This window comes from Aotus nancymaae, unplaced genomic scaffold, assembly GCF_030222135.1.
Source record: "Aotus nancymaae isolate 86718 unplaced genomic scaffold, 86718_ANA_hifiasm-v0.15.2.pri h1tg000003l, whole genome shotgun sequence".
In the NCBI taxonomy this organism is placed as follows: domain Eukaryota; kingdom Metazoa; phylum Chordata; class Mammalia; order Primates; family Aotidae; genus Aotus; species Aotus nancymaae.
The window spans coordinates 14,576,990-14,596,618 of record NW_026988414.1 but is presented as its reverse complement, the minus strand read 5'-3'; the positions used below and the strand labels follow the sequence as shown (position 1 = coordinate 14,596,618).

The following is a 19,629-nucleotide window of genomic DNA, read 5'->3' as shown; positions in this document are numbered from 1 at the left end:
TCAAGGCTGGTGTTCTGAGTTCCGTGTTCATAAGCAGCCTCACTCCCTTGACGTTAGACAACATAGCAGCCGTCTCCCGGCCTCTGCCTCCCTCTGTGCCATAAAAAAGCTGGTCTGGATGAGGCCTGAGGGCCCGGAGAGTTCTGAATTTGGATAATCGGGGAGAATTGGGGTACAGATTGGCAGAGTGACACAGAACCGCCCAAAATCTCTACACGTATGTGATGAGAGCGAAGAAGACTTCAAGGTGTGGTCCCAGTTGGAAAAAAATATTTGTCAATATTTAATTATTTTCTAAAAATATTGAAAGCTACCGCTGAACAACAACAACAACAAAACTTTGCAGAATATTCCTGGTCTTTGGGAAGTCAGTGTGATCTGGGAATTTAACAGCAGCTCTAACATGCTAACCCACTTCACTAACGGAACCACAGTTTTCTCATCTATGAAACAGGGATAGTGTGGGGTGCCTCCCTAAGAAGGCCACCCCAAAGCATGAGGACGCCAACGGCAATTCCTGAGGAATTCTAGGAAGGGTTATGAACTACAAGAGTCAAGAGTTCCTGGCTCTTCTCTGGGATTCTGTTTCCTCCTCTTTAAATCAGAATTTTGGACAAACGATACCTAAAGCCCTAGCTACGAAAACTGCTATGACTTAATGCCTCTGCCAACCTGAAATGTATGTATTTCAAAAGCTTTCATCTGGCCTTGTCTCCACCGACTGCCAGATGAGTCTGCACTTCACGTTATCTCTGTAGAACATTCTGGGCCTCCCCAGCCATGAGTGCTTACATTGGTAAGGTGCTGCCTCTCCAGCACTCTAAGGGACTTTGCCACCAGTTAAGTCGTATTTTACCGGAAGCCAGTTTGTCTTCCACACCTGCTTATGCTCATTGTATTTCTTATAATTACAAAACTTAAAGGAATATTTTATTTTTTATTTTTGTGTGTCTATAGTAGGTACATATATTTATGGGGTACATGAGATGTTTTGTTGTTGTTGTTGTTGTTTGGAGACAGAGTCTTACTCTGCCGCCCAGGTTAGAGTGCAGTGGCTTGATCTCAGCCCACTGTAACCTCCACCTCTCCGCTTCAAGTGATTCTCCTGCCTCAACCTCCCGAGTAGCTGAAATTACAGGTATGTGCCGCCATGCCCAGCTAATTTTTGCATTTTTAGTAGAGACAGGGTTTCCCCATGTTGCTAAGGCTGGTCTCAAACTCCTGACCTCAAGTGATCTGCCCATCTTGGCCTCCCAAAGTGCTGGGATTATAGGCGGGAGTCACCACACCCAGATACATGAGATGTTTTGATACAGGCATACGATGTAATAAAGTACATCATGGAGAATGGGGTACCCATCCCCCAAGCATTTATCCTGTGAGTTACAAACAATCCAATTAGACTCTTTAAGTTATTTGCAAATGTACAAAACTTAATAAAATATTCTGCAAATTAAAAATTTATGAGCATCTAAAGAAAGTGGTTTCTAGGAGGGCTAAGTTGATTTTACAATTAAAAAAAACAAAGAAAGTCACTTAAATATTACTACTGAATTAGGTCAGGTGCGACAGCTATAAAAATTTAGAAAGGAATCATAAAACTCTATAAAAATTACTTGGCAAGCATCTTTAGGTCCTCAGTCTCCTTTAATGAAACCAACACTGGAGATCAAATCTGGTGTATTATGAGCACGGTTTATGCAAGACAGATGGCATGGCACTCCAATCTGCTGACCAGGACTCAAAGAGGAGGCCTTGGGCCTACATCTAATAATTGGCAAATGTATGCACATTTACGTATTTTAAGTTAAAATGGAATGTTTACAGGGCATCTATTAGTTTTTATGATTTCTACTTTAATGAACTTTTTCTACTAACTGACCAACTGCCAGTCTAAATGGCTTCAGAAACAAAGATTTCTAGGTCAGGCAATTAAACCTAAATCAGGCAGCCTTCCCCTTAATAGTTTGTGTCCCCATACAAACGAGAAGTTTAAGGAAGAAGGAGATAAGCACTGATTTAGCAATCATGCCAAATGCCATGCCAGAGACACTCACTCCCAACTGGTTGTAATAACTGGTCCCTTTCTAGCTTCTCCTTTGCTGAGTTCAGTTTATTCTACTTCTCCAGACAGAAGAATCAACCTATTCCACACTCTCTCTGTGTCTCATATGTATCTGTGTGTACGTATATATATGTGTGTGTACATGTATGAATGTTTATGTTACATATGTATATATGTGTGTGCATGTGTGTGTGTGAGTCAAGCAAAGGAAAATAAAAAAGAAAATTCCCTAAGACCTAGAGGAAATCTTGAAGTAGATTCAGGGGCCTGCACATTCTATGGGGGATTTGTAAATCTGGCTTAATATTAATTACAAGATGGACAGGAAGATTCCTTCAATCACACTATCACCAAAAAATACGGAAGGAACATTAACCATCCCCTTTCCAATATATTGTACATGGAGAATGGAGGCCAATGCTGTGGTTTAGATATAGTGCCATCCTTCTAAAACATTTTTTAAATGTTTAGATGAATGTTTTGTTCAGATGAAATTGAAGCTCCAATGTTACAGGCAGGTAAGAGTAGAGTACCTCTGTAACAGAAGTACAGAGCAACGGATACTCCCCGATCTATCATGGAGGCCAATTATAAAAACCAATGCCCTAACGAAAAGACAATTTTATTGATATCTCTGTGCCACCTGCAAGAAACTTGCAGAATGACCTCGGACAAATCTCTTCCCCTCTGTTGCACCAAAGGTGGCTGTTCACATACATATCTATTCCACATTCCACAAGCATCCCAGCAAACTGTTCACCGTGGCCACCTTTAAGCAATGAGTTTGGGTGGAGGAGAGACTTTCAGGTTTTCCTTTATAATATCCCCGAACTGCATTAATGTGTTATAACAAGCTTGTATTCTTTCTGTTAAAATTTAAAATTAAGGTTGGAAATTCAATAAACATGCATGTACTCTCTGGTGGAGTTACAGATATTAAAGAGAAATGATGTTTAACTTAGAAAGAAATTGTACCTACTACCAAGAGAGGCAGACAAGCAATCAACAATATTTCTATGAAAATACTGACTGCACTGAATGCTTGGGAAATAACTGTTTTGAGGGGAGCCAGGAAAGTCATCTTAGAAGGAGTGAAGGAATGTTCAAGTTGGATCTTAAAAGATAGTAGTTATAAGGCAGAAAAGATATTTTCAAAATATATATGTTAAAGGAAATCTGACATTTAGTGAGCAAAATTTGAATTTTAGAGGACTATCTTCGTCTCTGTGCTTGGGTCGATCAACGTTTTCCAAGTACTGAACCAGAGATGAATTTAGACTTATGTGTTTTTTGTTTTTTAACTTCAATAGATACATACTTACTTTTGCAGGCTATCTTCCATTTACTGCAAATTATTTTGGTGTTCCATTCATGACTGTGATACAAAATTTCCTTTTTAAAATAAATACAGCTAACCCCATTACTACTGACCTTATGCAATAGATTTCATCTCTCTGAATGGCCATTTCTTCATCTGTAATGTGGTTTTACTAAAAATACTCATAGAAAGGGGTTTTCTAAATTAAAAAGTGCAAATGTTATTATTCCAATAGCCTGTGAACGCCCTGCTTTTCTATACCACTAGGGACCCAGCACAGGGTCTGGGATGGAAGGACTACTGAATAATTATGAAAAGGTCTTAACTGCAGGCAAAGAAGTCAAGGTTTTCAGGTGAACTGGTTTAGTCTAGGAAATGGAAATAAAAATCATCCCCCATGCTAATCCCAATTGACTGGTAGTGATTGATGAGGCATTGCACTGAGAAAGAATATCAGGATATCATTAAGTGATTGAGCAGCAATATCCATCATAAATACAGAAGTGGAGAGTGGCAATATGGCCAAACATAGTTTCCACTGATCATTCATGTATTCATTTGTTCATTCAACAAATATTTATTGAGTGTCTGCTATATGAGGGGCACAGCTCTAGGCACATGGGATTCTGCAGCAAGCCAGACTGGACCATGTCTCCTCTCTCTTGGAGTAGCCTATGCAGCCCAATCTTCCCCCTTTCCTGAAGGAGAGCTGGCTCTTACAATATTCACTTAATCTTCCCTGAGGCCAAAAAAAAGGACTGTCATTTATTTAAGGTCACACAGCAAATCAATGGCAGAAACAGGACTAGACTCCAGGCACTACCTCCAGATTCAGCACGGTTGTGTACTTACCAGACCTGCAAAACCTGTTTGGTTTTCCTAGCTCTGCAGCTGCTCTTTCTCAGCCATCAGCCTTTCCACCTGCTGTCCTTTTGTGGGGAGGACAGACCTTCTGTTCCCTCCTGGAAGCAGGGAGGCAGGTGAGTGGGAGCAATTCCCTAGAGGCTTCTGTGGTTTGGAGAGGTGGATTAAAGAGCTCAGGACAATAAAAAAGAGAGAGAGAAGAGGGGAGGGAGGGACAGTAGGAGCCCCGCCATTGGCAGACCATTAATTGGTTACTTTGGGCAGTCTCCCTCTAAAGAGAAAGTAATTGAAGAAAGTTCCCTAATAAATTAGTGTGAGACTGGGCTTGAAAACTCTAGTCACACCTGGGTTCAGAGCTAAGCGTTTGATCTTCAGAAGCCCAGAAAGGATAGAGAGAGAAGGGAAGGAGAAAGCTTTATCTAACTGTAACTTCAGCCTCAGAAGTTCCCAGAGGGAACCCTTCTCTCCCTCCTGGGCTCCTAGGATCACTTAGTTTAATCTCATTGCATTAGAGATGAGGGAAAGCCTGGAAAGAGAAAGAGACTTGACCACAGACACCCAGCGGAACTGGGACCAAAACCCGCAATGCCTGGTTGTAGTCCCCTCCACCACATTATATTGCCTCTAGGTTCCACGAGATCTTTACCCACATGACTTGCTTCGAGTGATTTTAAATTCTCTCCACCTGCAAAGGAGGTGAGGCGGGGCCTGGTATTAGGGACTAAGGTACAAGCTTATTTGCTTTTTGTTTATTTAACAAGCACATAGGTAGCATGTACTAAGTGCCAGGTACTGCTGAACATTCTTTATAAACTTTAGATTCTGGAATCCTCCTCCTAATAAGCAAGAGAACAACCTGATCAGGTAGTGTTCCCTCTGAACTATCACCTCCATTTCTGCCTATTTTGCCAGAAAATATCTACTCAGAACCTACTGTGTGATGTTCCTCAACCAAGTAGTCAAAATTGATGAACAAGACACACTCCCTACCTCCAAGAACCTGGCTTTTAAAAACAATTGAGATGGCTGAGTGTGGCGAATAATGTCGCTACTTTGGTCCAGCAAGACTACTTGGAGGAGGTAATATTTGAGTTTCGTGAGCAAGGGAGAAAATAGTGGAAGACAACTCAGAGAAAAAGGCAAATTATTTAGGGTTTTGTAGACCCTGAAAAAGAATAAGGATTTTATCCCCAAGGCAGTGAGAAGGAATTGCAGGTTGTTAACAGGGAATTTGTTTTTTGGAAGATCTCATGCTGGTTACTGTGTAGAGCAGAAGTTGACCAACATTTTCTGTAAAGGGCCAGTTAATAAATATTTTAAGCTCTGCAGGCCAGACACTCTATTGCCACTGCTTGACTTTGTCATTATAGAACATAAGCAGCCACAGACAACACGTAACAAAGAAGTGTGGCCGTGTTCCAGTACACTTTTATTTACAGGTACCGACATCTGAATTTCATGATTGTCACATGTCAATAAATATTTTTCTTTTGACTTTTTGTCAACTATTTTTTTGTGTGTGAGAAGGAGTTTCGCTCTTGTTACCCAGGCTGGAGTCCAATGGCGCGATCTCGGCTCACCGCAACCTCCGCCTCCTGGGTTCAGGCAATTCTCCTGCCTCAGCCTCCTGAGTAGCTGGGATTACAGGCACGCGCCACCATGTCCAGCTAATTTTTTGTATTTTTAGTAGAGACGGGGTTTCACCATGTTGACCAGGATGGTCTCGATCTCTTGACCTTGTGATCCACCAGCCTCGGCCTCCCAAAGTGCTGGGATTACAGGTGTGAGCCACCGCACCTGGCGTTTTTGTCAACTATTTTAAAAAAATTAATAGGTTTATGGGCTGGAAAAAAAAAAGCAACATTCTAGATTTAGCCCATGGGCATGTGTAGTATGGCATAAGGAAAGGACAGAGAATGGAGAGGCAGCGGGAAGACCAGTTAGGAGGCTGATGTGGAAAAGGCTGGCAGCTTGGATGAAGGGGATGCCAGTGGAAATTACCAAGAGTGAATTCTGAACATCTTTTTGTGGTGGTGGTGGTGTTTTTTTAGACAGAGTCTTGCTCTGTCCCCTAGGCTGGAGTGCAGTGGTGCGACTTCAACTCACTGCAACCACCATCTCCCAAGTTCAAGAGACTCTCCTGGCCTCCCGTGTAACTGGGATTACTAGCACCTGCCACCATGCCCGGCTAATTTTTGTATTTTTAGTAGAGCTGGGGTTTTATCATGTTGGCCAAGCTGGTCTTAAACTCCTGACCTAAAGTGGTCTGCCTGCCTCTGCCCCCAAAGAGTTGAGATTACAGGCATGAGCCACTATGCCCTGCCTGAAAATAATTTTAGAAGCAAAACCATCAGGGTTAGCTGACTGAAAGGATGAGAGGCAAGGAAATGGATGAAGAGTGACTGCTTAGCTTGAAAAACTAGGCTAATAATAGTTTGATTTCCTGAGATGGGGAGAAGTGGGTAGAGCAGGTTTGGGGGGTACAAATCACACATCAATAGTATGATCCCAGGTAAGAAGGAGAGAAACACAGGTTTCCCACTGGCTTCTGAATAAAATAAAGGACGCTCAGTTCACTCTGGATTTCAGATAGTCAGCGAGACATTTTTAGTATAAGTATGTCCAAAATACTGCATGGAGCATACTTACACTAAACAAGTATTCATTATTTATTTGGACTTTAACTTGGCATTCTGTATTTTTCTATGCTAACTATAGCAGCCTACGGGGGTAGGGTGGTAGTGGTATGATGAGGGGTGTATAGGCCTACAGGAAAAAGAAACCTAAGCCCAAGAGGAGAAAGAGAAGGCATCTTAGAGATGACACCCCTTAGAGGAGATGATAGAGCTAAGTCTAGGAGTTGGCCAGGTGAACCTGGAGTAGGAAAACAATCTAAACAGAGAGAATAGAATGACCATGTTGCCCTCAGACATTTACAAGTCATTAATGAGGCTAGAGCCTCGAGGGAGGAAAGGAGCATCAGAGGATGAGGCTAAGGAGCTTCTCACAGGGCTCCACTTCACAGAGGTCCTCCAGGTACAGGCCAGGGTGTCAGTACCTTTGCTGAAGTTCAGATTCCCAGGCCTCTCCCCAGGAGCCTCAGCAGGTCTGCTCTTGAGAACCTGAGGTCTAGGGTGATTTTGATGAGCAGCTAACTTGAGGAAAGCCTGGGTTAAATAATCTGGGAACTCTTCCACCTGCAAATCCCAGGAGCCAATGAAGTTGCTGCTGGCCGTAAAAGTCTTGAAAAGAGTAATTCAGATATTCAGAGGAAAGGCAGCATTGAATAAGTGTGCAGCCTCCCATGGGGACCCTCTAGAATGGAGCTCTGTCCATTTGGAGGACAATAGGGAATCCAGAATGTTTGTCAAAGGACCAGTCCTGCTCCTGAATAGTTACACTGTCTGGCACCTGGCTCTCATTTGGTGCTATCTCCCAGCTCTGTGCCTTCCCCTGATGCCCCACCCCCTTCCCTCCTCCGCCCACAGCAACCACTGAAATGATTCCCCCAAATGCAGCTATTACTGTGACTGGAAATCTCTTTACTGCTGATTCTGCTAATGGAAATGTTCCTTCCCTTTTCGGCTGCTTGCAAAGCCACTCGTGACTTCCCTGGGTGCATGAGAGCAAGGCTTTGTCAGCCAGCCTCCACCAGAAGGGAGAAGATTCGGCCCCGCCTGCTCCCACAACACCCACCTGCCTTAGGCTCAGTCTCTAAGAGCTCTTCTGTCCCAACTGTCCTCAAACAACCCGGAATTCCCTGCTTCCCCCAGCTTCCTCCAGCTCCAAGAGAATGAGCAGACATCAATGGTCAATTTCATCCTTTTTTGCCTTGCTGGGGAGGAGGGGAGGTAGAGAGAGAGAAGGCATAAGCAGAGCATGAGGGAGTGGAAAGAGGGGGAGGGGAAAGGAAATTCACATTCATTACTGATTCATACCTCCACCACCTTCCAAGAAAAGGACTCCAGGTGGCGAAGAGGCACAGAACCCAAGCTGTATGCCAGACGCTACGCTAGGTGCTTTGCACACACTATCTCCATAAGGATCACACAGCTTAGTGTAAGTAAAAAGTGTGCACAGTGCCCGGTGCTGACTGAAATGTGGTTATGGAGGGCTCTCCAAATCTGAGTGACTATTACGTTTTCTTCACTTTATTGATGAGTAAGCAGTGGCTCTGAGAAGTGGCAGACATAAATCTAAAGCTAGGAATTAGCACATCCGGGATTTGATCCCGGGGCTTTTGGTCCTCAGACCTGGCAAAAGTCCCGCTTCAGCACAGAGGACCTGAGCCAGAGACTTGGTTGTGCTATGGATTAGCTGCAGGACCTTGGAAAATGTACTTGTCTTCGCTAGGTAGATGAAGGAGTTGGGCTGGACCTCAAAGGCACATTTTACCTCGAAGGATACACCATATATTTGGATTGTTACAGCATTATAATAAATTATATGTATGTGTGTGTGTGTGCGTGTGTGTGTCTATACATATAATATAGATCCCATCTTCAAGGAGGAAGCACAAAAACGGACTGCACACAATGATGCTAAAGGTACTGAGTGGACAAATTTCAACTCGAGATTGAGCAGGAGTGAGAAGCAAGTTCACCTAGCCAGACGGCAGCTACATCTCAGACACCAGACACCCTGGTCATTTCCCAAAAAAGGACATAGAGCTTACACAAATTTCTCAGAGGACACTAGATCACTGGTCCCCTAGTAAACACTTGGCAGAGCAGAAGGTGACAACTCTCTAAGATTTGGGAGGAGAGAAGAAAAGGGAAAAAAGGAGGAAGAAAGGGGATGGGGAGGAAAGGAGGGAAGGTAGAAAGAAGAGAGGAAGGGAGAGAGAGAGGCAGGAAACCAAGAAGGCACAGAAACATAGGAGTTTGCTTGTCAAGTGGGTCCAGGAATAACGAGGGGCCTCTGGAGAGTATGAGACAAGGCCTGAAGCTCTCTTGGCAAAGCAGCAAGGAGCATGCGAAGGGGCCTGGAGAGCTGCTGAGTCAGCTCCTGGCAGCAAAGAATAAGGTGCTCAGTCCCTCGGGCCTGTGAAGCTGTCACACCTGAAGTTTCTGTATAAGAAACGTCTGCACCTTCGTGTTAATGAGAAGAAGGTGACATAATAAGTAAAAGAGTCTAGAGATGAAAAGTTGAGAGCACCTCTTGTTCGATGCCGCATGTAGGGCAGACAGCACATAGACTATGGAACCAGGCAGCCCTGGGTTTAGACTGAGCTTAGCTGTATAACAGCTGTGTGATCTTGAGTAGGTTCCTTCACTCCTCTGAGCCTCAGAGCTCACCCTATAACATGGAATGAACTACATCTGTCCTTCAGCACTGTGGAAAGAATAAATGAGATAACAATTGTACCATCATGCCACCCGGGACTTAGTACATGTTATATAAATGGTCATGGTTTTCATAGCCTATCCTATGCCGGGATGATAAAGTCCAGTTACCTTACAACTCTGGAATTCCAACTCCTCCTGTCCCCAGTTGCCCAGCTGCCCTTCCCTAAGATGGAAGGAAAACACACAGGGGTCAGTAGATCTGGGATCTGGTATCTGTTTTATTACTGACTTGGTGACCTTGATTTCCCCATCTTTATACACAATTGTTTCATTTAGATAATGTCCTAATTTTTCTATTTCTGATACTTGATAGTTCCAGAACCATGGTGTATCATTTCCCCGAAACTTGTATTGTCTCTTTGTTTGCTACCATGCAAACGGTTCTAATCTTTTACGTGGCTTCCAAGCTGCTCAAGACAGAGCCTTCTCCAAACACAGGGCTCTTTCCTGTAATCACACTCTTCTCATTAGCCATCCTGCAATCACCCCAAAATAATCAGGAGACAGGAGAAGGTAGCATCAATGGCTATGAGTGCTCAGAAGAGGGAAGGCTCTGTGGGATGGGTGGTGTTTAGGCTCACCCTTAGCAGGTGAGTGCAATTTCAGCCCATCTCAAGTTCTGTCCACTATGGATTCTGAGATGACACTTAGCAAACCCAGAGTTCTAGCTCTCTAAGACCTCCTGTACACCTACGATGTGCCAAATAAAGGGTAGGTCACCACAGCCCCAGAGATGAAGAAGGTCCGTTCGCTGTTCACAGGATACACAGGCAAGCAGTGTGAGACAGATGAGGAAACACACAGAGTAAATTCTGCTCTCACTCTGCTCCAAGCCACCATTACTTTCCATCGGTAGAGACTCCTCAGGCTTTCCTGGACCCGTGGTTTCTCCTGTACGGAGCAGTGGGGAATTCTTTTGAAACAGAAGTCAGACCTTGGCACTTGTTCGCTTAAAATCCTGCAGAGCTCTTCATTTCATTCAGAGTCAAAGCCCAAATCCCGAGTCCGTACGGCCCTACATGACTGGGGTCTTTTCTTCTCTGACGTTCTTTCCTGCACCGCCCCCACCACCATTTGTTCACTGTATTCAGGCCACACCGACCTTCATGCTGTCCCTTCAAAGGTCCAGGTGTGCTCCTAAGCTAAATAATCGCTGGAGCTGTTCTCTGCCTGGAATGTGCTTTTCCTAGATATCTGCTTGGCTAACTCCTTCGCCTGCTTTTAGCCTTTGTTCCAATCTCATATTCTCAATAAGCTCTTCTCATCCTATCCTATTTAATATTAAAACCCATCTCCTTATCTCAGAACTCTTGATTCTCTGCTTTAGTTTTTCCCTTTTTTCATAGAATTTCATCTTCTCACATACTAATTTACTTATTATGTCCATTGTCATTGTCCCCTCCCAACACACACACACACACACACGCATGCACGCGCGTGCGCGCGCACACACACACATACACACACACGGCGGGGTGGTGGGGGGGAGAGAGAAATAAAAGCTCTTGAATGCAGAGATCTCTGTCTTTTGTCCTCTGATGTATCCTAGGCACATAGAACAGTGCCTCTCACATCACTGGTGCTCAGTCATTCAAAGGCCCTGGCTATGATTATAGTAGTCTTTATTGACGGTGGGCACCAAGGCTCAGGGTGTTCAACTCTGGTGTGGAGGGGTCAGAAAAGGCTTCAAAAATAAGTTGACACCTGAATTCGCTCTCGAAAGGTGAGAAAGAATTTCCCAAGGGCGTAGTGAGACAGAGGTGCTGAATAAGAAGGAAGGGTTCTTAGTAGAGAATGATCTGGCAGAGTGTGATCAGGGATCTTGTACTACTACATTAGGGAGGGGAAATTCATCATCCTCAGAACAATGGGGAACCAGTGAAGTGCTTTACAAGAGGATGGCCATTATCAGATTTGGGCTTTTAATAAAATCACTTTGCCTGCAAGTACAGAGGATGGATTAGAGGGGATAAGACTACAGGTGGACAGACCAGTGCGTTGACTGTTGAAATTGTAGTAGACAGAAGTGTTGAGGCCCTGGGGATGAAGAAATGGTTTCCCTTCATAGTTTGTAACCTACAACATCCTTGTCAAATTCCCACTCACAGACTTGGATGCTTATAGATTCTAGAATGCTAGTAAGAAAGCTACACATATTTCAGTCTTGAATCCTGTATTGTGTAGTTACCACCCACTCCTTTTCCATTCAAAAGGAAGTTCTTTTGGGGGGCTATTGTCCAAAAGAGCTACAGTCAGTAGAGAAAAGCCCGTGAAAGGAGAGAGCAAGTGCTAGAGCTAAGAACAACTCACTGAGCATTGCTGCCTGCCTCTTTCTGGGACAGAGGCTGTCCTCTCTGCTGCAAGGAAAGAAAAACCAGCTCACTCTCTCACTATAGTTCATCTTTTGTTGCCACTAGCTGGTCAGTATGAGACCTGGGAGAGTATCAGCTCTGGAAAGGAAGCCTCCTCTAATGCTGCTCCACCCCAAGGTTAAACCTGACTCTTTTTCTCCTTTCCTGGAAAACAGCAGACTTCCTCCACCCACTCCCAAAGGCAGCTAGGGTGAAAGGCAGTAAGGCTTCCTTCTGCCCCAGAACAAAACCCATCAGCTCAGGTGCTTAGGAGAGACTGGAGCCAATCAGTGGGATACTCAGGCAGGAAAACCAATTCAATTTCCCTAAGGAGATTTTTCCTTTTAGATTTTTTTTTGGCAGGGGAAGAAGGAAAAAGAGTAGCCTCCTTTATGATGTTGAACAAACTTGTAGACTCTGTAATATGTTTAAACCCAATGCCTCCTGTGAGAGGCCCAGCAATGTGATAGAAAGAGGCACAGTGTGGGATTCAACACAACTGGGCTTAAATTTGAACTGTAGGGTAGGTTTCCTCCCTTGTCTAGGCCTCAATATTACCATATAAAATGAATGGGGTGAATTCAATGCCCTGCAAGTGTGTGATTCTGGGAGCCCATCAAAGTCGATGGTTGTGGTGACAGTTTCCCAGACTTCATTTAAGAGGTCACTGTCAGTCTCTATCCTCCTCTCCCCACATCACACATGTTCACAATGTCCTATGGAAGACAGGCTTGGTGTATAACAAAGCAAGGAGGTGAGAAGCAGGAGCCTTTGCCAGCCAAAGGCCTACTCAATCCTCCTGCTGCACCTGCTATAAATTAAAACCACAGAAAAATCTTGCAGACCGAGGACCCAGTTCAGGAAAATGATCAAGCCATGGGTCTCGCCAAAGCTTGCAGAGCTCTGTTGCCTCGGTTGGTATCACTGATCCCCCAAGAAGTAGCAAATCTGAGCCTCACTGACGGCTAAAGTTAACTCTTCCCTCTCTCTGCCCTATACTGTCTCAGTAACTTAGTACTTTCTGAGGAGAGACAACCGATTTCACTCTGCCCTGATCATTAAATTTCATCAGCTTTGAGATGGCAAGAAGTGGGGTGGGGTATGAAGTGAGGGACTTGAGTGGAAAAGAGTAGAAGAATCAGATCAGAGGCCACTAAACACCACCTCACCCAAGACCCTTATTTACAATGTCCCAGAAACCTGGACCATCACATCAAGATGGGAACTTGAAGTTTGAGTGCTACTCAAATACCTCAATTAGCAGTAAGGGACTTAGTGCCCAAATGAAGAAATAACATACATTGTTTTAAACCTATCTTTGTTTCAAGAAATCAAATTTACTCACTTCCCCATCCCAGAATCTCTCTCACACACATGCAGAAAAGAACACTGGAATTGATGCTAATGAACATTCTGTGGTCAGAAACCCCTAGAGAAGACACAGCTTATGACTATTTGTAAGCATTTTTCCTCCCTCCAAATAAAGGGTGTTCATCTTTAAAACCAAACCAGAAAGCAATAAGGGTATACAGCCTAAATATCCGCAAGGGTGTGGGTCCTTTCTTTAAATGCCTGACAAACAGAGGTCCAGTCTGTGCTTGAATACCTATAAGGTGGGTTGTACCACCATTAGGGGTCAGCATACTAGGTTGTTGAACAGCTCCAGGGCACACAGCCTCCTGTAGGACTCAGCTTTATCCTTTCAGATCTTTTGAGACATTCTTTAGAATTAGGCACCCTCCCCCTCTCCAAAAGAAAACATACTCTTCATTGTGTAGACTTTTCTTTAGGGTCTCCCCTGCCACCCAGGCTGGAGTGCAGTGGCATGGGCACAGCTCACTGCAGCCTGAAACTCCTGGGCATAAGTGATTCCTCTGCTTCAGCCTCCCAAGTAGCCACCACACTCAGCTCATTGTTGACATTTAAAGGAAGGTTTTCCAGCCCTCCATGGATTGCTTTTCTTAGGCTAAACTCCCTTCACCCAGCAATTCCTCTGGCCAGGTTGCTGGACCCTCACTTTTTCAAGAAACCTTTGCAGACCTGAACAAATTGGCATTTCAAACTGTATCTTCCTCCTTCCTCTAGGCCATCAGCTTCTTGCAAAAAGCATCCTTTGGGATGGTCCTTCGGGACACTGCCAGCTCTATATATGCAGGTGTATTTAAACACAGACTAATGAATAGTTTTTTTCACACTCCCTCCCCCCAAAACAGAGCACACACTTCTCCTGTCAGGTTGATATGGCAAAGCAAATTACCAAAAAATGTTGACAGTGCGTGCTTACTCAATTTGATTGCTTTTACCTGCTTTTGCTGAATCAAAGCAGGTGGCAATCAGTCTTGCCTGACCACTATCAAGCACAGTAAAAAGGATGACATTTCCCTACCTGTGGACATAAAAGCAAAATCCACAACCAGACCCCAGGGGCTGCCTGGGGGTAAGTGACGACTGAGTGACATTCAGGTTCACCTTAGAAGCCCGGGCTGGCAGTTGTTCCTGCTCAACTTCTTTCTTTTCTATCAGTCCTTCCCACCACCCTCATGTTACCAGTAAAGGAAAACAGTACAAAGCAAGAGGAGCTATCAGAGTCACGGAGTAGGTCAGGGCACTTCAAGTTCATAGAATCTTTACACGAAAGGATTATTTTAGAGCTCATCTACCCACTCATATTGCAGCAGAAAGAATTGAAGCTCTGGGGGATAAATGACTTATTCAAGGTCACAGTGAGCCAGAGCTGAGATTTCCAGATTCCAACCAGCGTTAAATTTCTAAGCTGCATTTTAGCATTCAATTTCTCCTCATTTTGCCTATTAAATCCTCCAAGGCCTAGTTCAGGTTCTTTCTGTTCCAGAAAGTGTCCCCAATCTTCTCCTAGTCTACAGAGATGCCTTCCTTCCCTGATGCCACAGAATGTATCATCTCCATCACTCATTGGCACCAATAAATGAAATGACCTTTGACATCCATGAGTCCTGAAACTTTTGAGCTGGCAGGGTCATCGGATGTCATTTAACTCATGTTTCACTTTCAAACTTACTTACATAGGTCAGCTCACCAAGGCAGCTAAAGTTCCTTTGCAGAAAGGCTCTTGTCTTTGTCTGACAATCTTGATGATTGTTATCCCTCTACTCAGCACCACGCCCTGCAAAATTTTCATATTTGCTTCAGAATGCCAGTTTAGCAACATACAAGAATGTAGGTGTCTGGCAGACCAGGATTCCAGTTCCAGGTCTGGCCATTTATTCCCAGCGTGACTTTGGATTACTTGCTTGACCTCTTCAAAAATGCTTCCTCATCTGGCAAATGGGAGTAACAGTAGAGCCCACTCCATATATGTTATGTGAATTAATAATACAAGGCAGGAAGAAAGCTCTTAGCACCACATTAAGGATTCAATAACTATTTGTTATTCTTTGATCACTTTCAGGGAGATTCACTTTGTCAATGTCATTGACTTACAATAACAATCTAAAGAAGAGTCCCAGGCAAACAAACTTGGGAGATATTTCACATCTGAAGAAAACTTCCATCTACTTAAGGCAGGCTGGAATTTCATAGGGAGACTAGAAATTTAAAAAAAAAAGGAAAGGATCTGGAAAAAAAAAAAAGACTTGCTGACAGTCTGGTTATTACCAATAGTAGTCGATAACTGAAACAAAAGAGGCAGAATGGAGGGAGGCTGGGCTATGTATGAAGGTGACCTTGGAGCATACAGATGGGAGACGGTGTGTGCAAAATTACTTTAAGGTCCCCTACTGGAGTTTGAGTAAGAATTCCACCTTTTATTTTCATTTTTTGTCCCCCTTTAATGCCAGGGATTGTTTACCACCACTAATTCTGGTCCCAGGACCCAAAGCATGACCACAGGGCTTTGGTGGACACCATCACCCCCTAGTGGTGGCTCCACACTCCCCACTATTGGCAGAGTGGCATTTACCAACTTTGCATGCCCAGCTGTGGCACTGGCCATGTCCAATTCCCCTGAACTGACAAGCTGATAGTGAAAGATGCCCAACTCACCAGAGACAAACACTGGGCAGGATGTGTAAAAGTCGGGATGGGATGGGGCTGCCTTGGGACAATGGAAAGAGATGGCCATAAATGACTCACAGTATCAGCCTAACCCCCCCCACCACCACCCCCTCCTCACCCCTACCACCCCCCCCCCAACCCCCAGCCACCACGAAACTTCATTTCCGGCCAGCTTGGCCCTCCCAGAGCTCATTGTGCACTCTGTGTTTACACACAAACAGTCGAAGACCAACACAAATAAAAATCCCACGTCTCCCTACACAGCTCCTGCTATACCCAGCCATCTGGTGACTACCTCGCTAGCCAAATCCCCGTTGGGAGCGCCTAAAGCTGCCAGTCCAGGGCGCTAGGGAGGAAAGGGGGAGGCAAGAACCCCATCCCCTGCATGCATCCAAAGGGCTCAGCACTGCCAAGGAGGCCAGCCCTGTCCTCTCCAAGGGGCAGAGGGTCCCCAGCTGCCAGGCTCAGGGGCCGTGCATCTGAGGAGGGCGAAGGCTCCCTGTGCAGGTTGCCAGGTCCTGGGGTAGTCAAGACTTCCAGTTCCTCACTCAACTCCTCACCCAGCTTGCTCCAGGCTCAGAGGCATCCCGTTCGAAAGCCAAAGTTAAAAATGGCAAAGATCGTCAGCTCCAGGAATCCGGGGGCACCTATATGACAGCTCCAGGAATCCCAGGTCCTCCATATCCTAGGAGACTTGGAATGCTCTGTGGTCCTCACTGCCAAGTCAGGCCATACCCAAGGACCTTCTCACCCCTTTACTTGAACAGCCATTTGTGGGGCAGGGGGAATTTTACCCCTCATCTCTCAGAGTACCCCAGAGTAGAGAGCTCTAAAGGATGAAAGAAGGCCAGGATTGGAAGTGGTAGTGAAGGGATACCTTCTGTATCTCCAGAAGGACCCTTCCCCACGGGGAGGTGGCAAGAGCCAGCGGCAAGCCTGAGGTTAGTCAGGCGGCGCCCTGAGGAACACCACCTCCACCCTCCTTCCCTTTCTCGGACATGGGCAGCCCCACGGGTGCACGTGGGAAGAGCTACCGATCTGTGTGTGTCCGCTCGCGTGTGTGCGCCTGTGTGTGTGTGTGTGCTTGGAGCGTCGCCGCCAGACGCGCCGCCGCGGGGAGTCCCCGGGGAACGTGCAGGGCGCTCCGCTGCCTCGCCTCCTGAAACGTTCGGCACGCTCAGATTACAGCCTGCGAGGTTGGGTACAGGGGCCCGAACCCTGAGGTTCAAGCTCAGAGCGGGAGAACGACTGGCACTCACTCAAATCCCCAGAGGCGGTAGCATAACAGGATAGGAGTGGGTCAAAAAATACTTTTAACAATATCAGGGCTACCAGAAGAGTGGAGCTTAGTCCGCTGATTATTCTGTGGGTCTTTTCAGCTGAGAGAGGAGTCAACCTCGGTGGTTCAGGGATCCTAAAGGTTCTCACCTGGAGGGCCTGACACCCTGCGTTGCCCGAGGCGGATCCCACCAAGGCAAAGACCCGGCGAAGAAGAGCTCGTGGTCTGGGCGAGCCCCTGGCGCCTCACAGGCACTGTTCTTGGCCAGACTCCAACAACCAATAAGGCCCCCCGCCCCCAAGACGGGAGGGGAGAGTGAGAAGCAGCGAGCGCGGGAGAGCTAAGGGGAACAACATTTTGGTAAATGCTCTCCGAGATAATTAAGCTATCAATTACCCGGGTGGGAAATCAGCCGCGCTTCCCACAGCTCCACGGAAGGGCCGACTCCTCCGGGACTCGCGCAGGGAACCAGCAGGCAGCAAGCTACTGGCGAACTTTTCTGATTAACTTTTCCGTTGGAGCCCCCCACCCACACCTGTCTCCTCTCCTTTCCTTTTTTCTTGCCTTTAAGTTATTATTATTAGCCCAGGAAGTGAGCTGCAAGGACAAACCTGCTCTCTGCCCGGAGGTGTGTAGAAAAAGAAGCCGATAACGCGGATAGAGGGGGGACTCTAAACATGGAGACTTGGGACTCGGAATCCCAGTCCTCAGCAATCACTCAAGTCTCTCCATTTCACAGATGGCCAAAACTGAGGCCCAGAGAAGGGAAACGACTTGGCCAAGGTCACTCAGCCCATGCGGAAGCCACGCTTTTGCGGGTTGGGCGATTCCACATGGAGCTACTCCGCTCCGATTCTCAAGAAAATCCATCTGGAAGGGCAGAACCCGCAACTCCGAGGCGAGAGCGAGGGGGCGGGAACGGCGGGCTGCCAGTGACGGTGCCCGCAGGAGAAGTGGGCGGCTCGACCCGAAGATGGCTTAGGATCTGGGATGCCCCGGCCCCTAGCCAGAGCACCTTCAGCGAATGGGGTCTCCGGCGTCCGGGATGGATCCTGCAGAGCTCGAGGCAGAGGGACAGGATCCCACTGCGGGAGGGCTGGCACGCCCCCAGGCTCCCGCCGCGCGCTCTCAGGACCTCCTCCCCACGCTACTTTCCAACCACCTGTGCGACCTCCGGGCCCCTCCTCTGCCCTCTGCCAACCCCACTCGGGGCAGCCCCGGACCGGGATCCCCAGGGCGCTTCCACCCGCCCGGCCTCACGCAGGGGCTCGGGGTTCCTTGGGATCCAGCGCGTGCTGGCGCCCAGCCTTACCCAGGGTGAAGAAGGGCAGCTCTGTGTTGTCCAGGTCGTCCTGCACCGCGATGCGACCCGGCAGCTCGTTACGCACAAAGAGCAGGAGGCGCGTCTCGGCGGCGGTGCCGGCAGAGCCCGGAGAGCCCGGAGACGCGGCGGCGGCGGCTCCGGCCCCGGTCCCAGCTCCGGCCCCTGCGCGGGCGCCGCTCCAGCCGATGTCGCTGTCCCGCAGGGCGGGCAGTGTGGACACCGTGACGGTCTTCAGCCGGCACGGGTTGTCGGGCTCCCGCGAGGCAGCGGCGGTGGCGCCGGCCAGCAGCGGCGGCGGCGGCAGCAAGAGCAGGAACAGCAGCAGCAGCGGCGGCGGCGGCCCCGGGTGGAAGCGGAGCCTCGGCGGCCCCAGGAACCCCGAGCCGGGGCCGGGGCTGAGCCGGGCGCCGGTGGCGGCCATGGCGGGAGGGGCTGCGGTGCTGCGGCCGGCGGCGGCGGCGGTGGCGGTGGCGGTGGCGAAGGAGGAAGAGGAGGCAGCGGCGGCGACGGCGGACGCCGAAGCGAAGCAGGACGCCCGAGCTAAGGAGCCGAGAGAGCCGCTCGCCAGCAGCCCCCGGCTCCCGGCTCCGCCTCCCGATCGGCCCTGGACCGCCCCCCCGCGCCGCCTCCCCGGGCCCCGCCGCCCGTCCCCGGTCTCCGGCTCCCCCCGCAGACCCCGAGCGTTTCGGAGGCTCCGCCCGGCCTCGTGCAAGTCCCAGTCGCTCCCTCCCCTTTCCCAGGATCCCCCAATCCCGCCCTCACAGCATTTTTAGCCACAACACCCCTCCCCAAACTCCCCAAATTTCTAATACTTAGGGCCCCTGCGGGTCCTACCAACGCCCCCCTCCCCCGACCCAACCCAGCTCTCCTGGCTTCACCCCACCTTCAGCTCAACCCAGAGGCTGCACCTGGGGGCGCACCTGGGCCCGGCCTTGCTCAAGGCCCCGCCTTCTTGGGGATAGGGAGCCCCCTGGATGGCCAAGACTTAACTTTGTCTCCCCTCAGGCCCAAGAACAAATCCTGTCTTCAATCTCCTACCCGTTTCCAG

At 47.7% G+C, this 19,629-nt stretch overlaps 1 protein-coding gene across 3 annotated transcripts in view; it reads right to left on the bottom strand.

The window, feature by feature from the left end:
• Nucleotides 1-19,002, bottom strand: part of ASTN2 (astrotactin 2) — a 976,097-nt gene extending 957,095 nt beyond the window's left edge. For all 3 annotated transcript variants that reach the window (XM_012472754.2, XM_064378516.1, XM_012472755.3), the window contains exon 1: nt 18,570-19,002. In XM_012472754.2, coding sequence (XP_012328177.2) covers nt 18,570-19,002 — 433 coding nt within the window. The remainder of the gene's footprint in view (nt 1-18,569) is intronic.
• Nucleotides 19,003-19,629: the final 627 nt, after the last annotated feature.